This window comes from Apium graveolens, chromosome 4 (assembly GCF_009905375.1).
Source record: "Apium graveolens cultivar Ventura chromosome 4, ASM990537v1, whole genome shotgun sequence".
Lineage (NCBI taxonomy): Eukaryota > Viridiplantae > Streptophyta > Magnoliopsida > Apiales > Apiaceae > Apium > Apium graveolens.
The window spans coordinates 280,943,797-280,950,643 of record NC_133650.1 but is presented as its reverse complement, the minus strand read 5'-3'; the positions used below and the strand labels follow the sequence as shown (position 1 = coordinate 280,950,643).

Sequence of the window (6,847 nt, the reverse complement as noted above, 5' to 3'; positions counted from 1 at the left end):
TAATATAATACTCCATCTGTCTCATTCAATTATATATATTACTTTTTGACAAGCTTTTCAATATTCCTTTAAAGCATAAATCCACAATATTTTTTTAATTTTTTTCCTGAATAAAAGTTTTATGTTTAAATTTTTATTCAAAAAAGAAAAAATTTAAAAAAATATTATGAAACTATACTTTATATTAGTCTCGAAATACGTGAAAACAGTAAATGTATCCAATCTCATGGGAAGGAGGTAGTAGTATATTATAGATTTCAAAATTTTGAGCCACTACAAATTATTTAACCATGCATTTGAGGTAGGAAAAAAAATTAAGTAATCAATGCGATTACCGGCCAAAACCATTAATTTGAGAATGAATGTTCGATTCTGATTGCTAGTCATGTTCCTTACAACTCGTAATAGAAAATCTGTGCTCTTTAGTTCTCAATCTTATGGTGAGGTTATGTGAAAAGTAACTAAATGCATGAAGGGAAACAATTAGTAAGCTACTGAACAAGTAAGGTGTGGGACAAACAGTCTTCACTTAAATTTTGCTTATGTAAAGCATTATCCTCTCTACGTAATGGTAAAATCCTTCCAGATTGCAGCTGTTTGTGCAGAAATAACAATCAAAGACAGCAGCTTATAAAAAAAGTCTTTCATATAAAAACATCAATACAAGTCTTCAGCATCATACTTAATAACCAGTATATGGTGGTGGCAACTCTCCGTAATCAGGAAATTTGCGAGTACCACCTATACCTTGTGTAAAATCAAGCTAGCACCATATTCAGGCTGAATTGTAATTTTATTGACAGGTGCATGCTTGTATGATGGTGAAAGCTCAAAGGAGAACTTTCTTAATATCATGGCCAAAGCTAGTTTTGCTTCCAATATTGCAAAATTTTGTCCAATGCAGATCCTTGGCCCCCCACCAAACGGGAAAAATGCAGCTACCTGATTATTTGTTGCCTTTGAAATACCTTCTGAGAATCTTTCAGGATTGAACTCCTTGGCATCAGCGCCCCAAATATCTTTATCATGATGAATTTGATTTATAGGCAACACAATTTGCATTCCTGGTAGTAAGGTTAAATCTGCCAATGTAACTTCCTCAGTTATTTGTCGAAGTAGCCCGGATACTGGTGGATATAATCTCAGAACCTCGTACAGAATCATGGTCACCTGAGGTGAACAAAAATGAAAATAAATAAATTATGCCACGGTGTCTTTTAAATGCTAATTTTACCTTTCTGTCTCAAGTTGAATGAAAAAATACAGTACTTACAGTCTTCAGATGATTCAGATGACCTATATCTGGTTTGTCATCCCCAATTTCTTGAATCACTTCTTGTCTAGCTCGATCTTGCCAATCAGGATACATACTTAACAAAACCAACGTCCACACAAGCAAAACTGAGGTGGTCTCCTGGCCAGCAAAATAGAACACCTTGCATTCTTCAATTACATCTTCAATGCTCATTCCAACTTTTTTGTTTCCCTGTCCAACTTCTTTAGAATTCGCTTCCAGCAATAGTCCCAATAAGTCATCAGTATCTTCTCCTGCTTTCATGGCCTTCATCTTTTTATCAATAACACCTCTTAGTAAAAATCGTACTTCTTTGTCTATTTCTTTCATCCTCTGGTTCCTCTTAGTTGGTAAAAACCTGAACAAACACACGACTCTATTTTGTTTACCTTGTATACATTTTTCTAGAGACTTCACATGATCAAACTTTACCATATCATTGTACTAGCATAATAAAAGACAATACCTCAATCCAGGTAAGTAAAGTGATTGCACAGCCTTAAATGCGTAGTCAGCTTGTTCCACTTGTAATTCAAATACCTTTTTTCCCTCTTGATAGCTACTGCCAAATGCAGTACGAGAAATGACATCACTTGTCAATGTTTGGAAGAAAGGCCACACATCTAACTCACATGAATTTCTTCCCTCCCCTATCATTTCCATCCATTTGATTGTCATCTCATGACAACACAAATCAAATGCTGGTAGCATACCCTGCAAAGTGCAATCACAATAACATTTAAAGTTTTATGCCTGGTGAACTGGAGTAGAATATGCAATAACTTTTTATAAACTCATATCTTGAAATAAAAACTTCGCACTGATGCATTTATAATCACGCCAAATGCAAAATTTTGACGGTTAGTTAAATCAGTACCTTCAACTTTTCAGTGTGGAAAGCAGGATTGAGTAGTCTTCTGTGGGTAGTCCACTTACTTCCGTCAATTGATGGGAGGCCTTGAATGAATATCTTGAAAATTGGGTGTATAGTAGGCTTTGGATATTTAAAGTTTTTATTCAAAACTTCTTTTACCATTTCAGGATTCATAATAACAATCCTCGGTGCTGGTCCAGCCCAGAAAAAGGTTTTCTTACCTGCAAGACATAGTAGCCTCAAAACACAATATAAAATCAAACAAAGAGATGAAACGAGTAAAAAATAAAATATATAAGTTTTGAATTATAAGATATATTGTGGACAGCATATATTATAACTCTGCGTAGCAGAACACTCTAGCTAAATTATGAACAGGAAATATGGATGTAGTATACACCGTTTCACTCATGAGCAGATATTGGAATCCACAAATTAAATCATCCAACAGTATGCAAAGGCAATCAAGTTGTAATTAAGAGTCTATGTTTCATCAGTCATAAAGCTGTATACTAAGAAGTCGGAACTAAAACGTATTCGCCAAAGTCAAATTAAAACATGCACTTTGAACAACAAGTTGTCTAAATGAGCCTAGTCAAGTATTGACGCAGCACGGAAGCGAAGGAAAAGCAAACGATAACCACTCTTACGCAACACGGAAGTGAAGGAAAAACGGACGATAATCCTCACAAGGACTCTTACACGAGAAGGTACAGCTTCTCTAAGATAACTAAAGTAGTTACATACCATAATCGCGGACGATCTTGCAGAGAAAGGGGGTCGTACGAGAAGGTACGTCATGGGAGATTGGAATAGGGTTTGATCTTGTTGCCATTAACATGGACACGTGTTCTTTGGTATCTCCATAAAGAAAGCGGTAAGAGTTGCCATGAAAGCCTTGTTTTCGAAGGTGTTTTTCGAGCTTTTTAGGCCTCAGCCATACCCAATTGAGAACTCTCCATATAACTGTTGTAGCTGCAACTACTGCTATTGCAAAAGCTATCTCTAAAACGGGGGACGCCATTTTCATTTGCTGAAACTTTCGTGCAGACAGGCTTGTTTTTATATTTAATCGGGTGGGTTTTCTTTTTTGGTGATTCTAAAACATTTTTCAAGCACCCCGTAGAAGAAAAACACCAAAATTGGAAATTAAAAAAAATTTAGAAAAAGTGAAAGTAAATTTTCTTATTTCTTAAAAAATTAAAAGAATTGAGGGACAGTATCTAAAAAGAATAGTATTACATGTATCAAAATAGGTAACAAAATCGATAAAATCAATGACTTTTAAAATCATGAAACTAAGGGGATATCCTATTATTAACTAGTATATGACCCGTGCAATATATGATTATTTTTATCATTATATTTTATAAATTTTAATTTTAATATGTTGTTGGCAAGATTCTAACCTTATACTTTTTAAAAAATATTTTTTTTTGTAATTTTAATATCTTGCGGCTATGATTTGAACCTTATATCTCTTACATAATACTAATTTTTAATAATAAATTTAACGGTTATTGTCGCAAGGTCTGACGGCTCTAGATTGAGTGATCAATGACCAACAACCTCCAACAACCAAACTTTTAATTCTTCGTCTTTAATATAATAGTATAAATAATAATACGTGACATTTGGGGATCAATTTTAAATAACAATTTTGTACTTTTAGGATTATTCTTTTAAAAGATATATATATATATATATATATATATATATAAAACCGAAAAGTATATTTTTTTAAACTCCCGAAAAATATATTTAAGTCAGTAAAATAGATCATTTCAAAAAAAAAAAGGTTGGTAAAATAGATATACCGTACACGTGTAGCATTAGAGATACGTTTGAAAATTTTATATAATAATTTAATTACACTCGTGAAATTTTAGTAAATAGTGGATACAGATTGTTTTTCATGGAGAAATATTTATAAAAATATCGTTATGTATCAAAATAAATATTTAAAGATTTTTATTGTATACAATTACTACGAAATTCATCAGCCATGACGTTTTGGTCGCGGAAGACGCGACGTGATCATTTTGGTTTCATGTAACTTCAAGGTTGTGAAGCTATACAGAAAATGTGACTTTAACAAAAGTCAATATTAGGTGACATGCTAGGTAGTAAGTTATTTTCCCAGGTCGGCTAGTCTGTTTTTGATAGGACAAGCCTCCTCCACTCGTTCTGGCAATACGTATTTATCTGCTCTTTGTTATGGACCTACTAATGTTTGATTGGGCAGAATAAATTAAAATGGAATAAAGTTAATTATGATAAATAATATGGGAGGAAAATTTTGAAAAAGAGACGATGAGAGATTCAGATATAATCCACAAATAGGTGTTGAGAAGAATGAAATATTAAATTTAGTCCAAATGGAACGAATATATATGAATGAATAAATAAAAAAGAGTGTAAATTATATTACACGTGTCACGAGCAAAGTTACTGATCATACAGTAATGTTTACTGATTACACATTGTACTTATCAAACATGAACCTCTACTTTTTTTTTGGAAAATTCGTAATTTCATTTAAATCAGATCATCAAGCTCTAGAACATGAGAAACAAAATCAGGAGGAGTGACATACCATTTTTCAATATTTGAGTTAGAATAGAATAGGCGGCTTTACCTAGAACATGCGCGACACTATTCGTAGATCTAAAAGTGAATTGAATTAGCACCAGATTTATGTGTTTTAACAAATGTCTACACTCACCTACTATTGTTCCAAAGTATGACTCATTCAGCTCTTTTTTACATGCCTGTACCAGTGTTTTAGAATCCGACTCAACTATACATTCCTTGTACTGCAATTCTATGAGCCATGATAATGCCTCCTTTAACGCTAGAGTTTCTGCTTCCTTTGGACTCCACACTCCCTGTAACTTTTTACTCCTAACTGCCAAGAACATACCCTGATCATTTCTTATCACAACACCACATCCGATACTTCTATCCTGAAAAATTGCTGCATCCACGTTTTCTTTCACCCATCCTGCTTTCGGTCGTCCCCATTGTCTTGTCCCATCGGCGTGATGTCCATTTGCCACCATTATTTGAGCTTCTCTCCAATCTCGCAATAGGTTAGACGCCGCTGCCATAACACCAAATGCAGACCCATTAACTTTATTCCAAACCCAATTTCGTCTATTCCATAAGCTCTAGCACACCATACCCAGTTGCACACATTGTTCCTTTGAAACTTTGTCAAACACATTTCTTATCACTACATCAGCTGAAGCATTAGTCCAGCATTGTACATTATGAGCCATACCAGTCATAGTCCATACTGTTTTCGCAAAGTCGCAACCTAATAAGACATGAGAATCAGTTTCATTCCCAGAACGACACCAAGGGCACAAAATATCAACATCAACATGTTTATTACCAATGCAGCAGTTGTAGGAAGATTCGATGTACACACCCTCCACAAAAAAATTGTTACTTTACTTGGTAATTTTAATGGCCATAAATTACACCAAAAGCTTGTATCTGCATCTTCCAGTTCACCTTGCAACCATCTGTACCCACTCTTAACAGTATATTCTCCTTTTTCGTCAAAAAGCCCAACCCATGAATCTGGGACCTCTCTTACTGGCAATGGGATCTGCATAATTAGCTCAGCATCTTGAGATTGAAAAATATCTTGAATTACCTCAACATCCCACCTACAAGTATCATCCTGTCAAACCATTCACTGTGGTATATTGCATTTGCACGGACATTTGAGTACTCACATAACCATCAGTAGTATCTGGTAGCCAGGGAACACCCCACACATTTGTATTCCTTCCATTGCCAATTTTTTTCCGAGTTCCTGCCTTAATCACATCAATGGCTGCCATTATACTTCTCCAAGTATAGCTCAGGTTCGATCCTACTTTAGTATCCAAGAAACTCGTGTTTGGGTAGTACTTTGCCTTCATCACTGCAGAAATCAAATGACTAGATTCCTTAAGTAATCTCCAACCCTGCTTAGCCAGCATAGACAGGTTAAAACTTTTTAGATTCTTAAGTTCCAATCCTTCACAATTCTTAGGCTTACAGACTCTACTCCATGACATCTATTTCACTCCCTTACTATTTCTTCCTTTGCCCCATAAAAAAGCATTAATTTTCCTCTCAATATCTTCACAAATTGTACCTGGAATTAGAAACATGTTCATCTAAAAACTAGGAAGTGTCTGAGCTGATGAGCTTAATAGAGTTACCTTCCCACTCTTCGACTACTCTTTGTTATACAATCCCCTCAACCTTTGTTGAACTCGATAGGTAAGAAAGCCAAACACCTCCGATTTTTTACTACCAACACACATAGGCATGCCAAGATATTTCCCAGGCTTTTGAACCTTTTTCACTCCCAAACAGTCATAGACGTTCTTACAATCCCCATCAATCGTATTCGGACTGAAAAACACTTCAGATTTTTCGTAGTTTATTATCTATCCTGATGGAGCTTCATATTTGTTCAACACATTCTTTAATATTTGCGCTTCTGACTTGGTTGCTCTCAAGAAAAGGTAACAATCGTCCATGAAGAGTAAGTGAGATATACTCGGTGCATTATTTGCAATTTTACACCAATGCAGTAGACCACATTCTTTATGCTCTCTGATCAAACCACTCAACCCATCTACACACAGGATATACAAATACGGAGATGTCGGATC

The 6,847-nt window shown here is 34.9% G+C and overlaps 2 protein-coding genes across 2 annotated transcripts; both read right to left on the bottom strand.

The window, feature by feature from the left end:
* Positions 1 to 524: 524 nt before the first annotated feature.
* Positions 525 to 3,255, bottom strand: LOC141721063 (cytochrome P450 72A397-like). The gene is made up of 5 exons (XM_074523804.1): positions 2,916 to 3,255; positions 2,172 to 2,389; positions 1,761 to 2,008; positions 1,274 to 1,652; positions 525 to 1,170 (listed from the first exon to the last, which is right to left on the bottom strand). The coding sequence occupies exons 1-5, from the start codon at positions 3,196 to 3,198 to the stop codon at positions 742 to 744; spliced, it is 1,557 nt and encodes a 518-aa protein (XP_074379905.1). The 5' UTR covers positions 3,199 to 3,255; the 3' UTR covers positions 525 to 741.
* Positions 3,256 to 4,823: 1,568 nt separating this feature from the next.
* LOC141719717 (uncharacterized) lies at positions 4,824 to 6,241 on the bottom strand. Its single transcript, XM_074522090.1, has 5 exons — positions 5,915 to 6,241; positions 5,655 to 5,859; positions 5,353 to 5,487; positions 4,940 to 5,271; positions 4,824 to 4,835 (listed from the first exon to the last, which is right to left on the bottom strand). Exons 1-5 carry the CDS (start codon positions 6,239 to 6,241, stop codon positions 4,824 to 4,826), a joined length of 1,011 nt encoding a protein of 336 aa, XP_074378191.1.
* Positions 6,242 to 6,847: the final 606 nt, after the last annotated feature.

Excerpts from the sequence above, each read along its gene's own strand:
- LOC141721063 (XM_074523804.1), bottom strand. The coding sequence starts at position 3,198 with ATGAAAATGGCGTCCCCCGTTTTAGAGATAGCTTTTGCAATAGCAGTA. Across the intron at positions 2,009-2,171 it reads TCCACACTGAAAAGTTGAAG|GGTATGCTACCAGCATTTGA; the intron begins GTACTGATTTAA and ends TGCACTTTGCAG. Across the intron at positions 1,653-1,760 it reads CTTTACTTACCTGGATTGAG|GTTTTTACCAACTAAGAGGA; the intron begins GTATTGTCTTTT and ends GTGTTTGTTCAG.
- LOC141719717 (XM_074522090.1), bottom strand. The coding sequence starts at position 6,241 with ATGTCATGGAGTAGAGTCTGTAAGCCTAAGAATTGTGAAGGATTGGAA. Across the intron at positions 5,860-5,914 it reads CAGATACTACTGATGGTTAT|GATGATACTTGTAGGTGGGA; the intron begins GTGAGTACTCAA and ends ATGGTTTGACAG. Across the intron at positions 5,488-5,654 it reads TGCAGATACAAGCTTTTGGT|GTTGCGACTTTGCGAAAACA; the intron begins GTAATTTATGGC and ends ATGTCTTATTAG.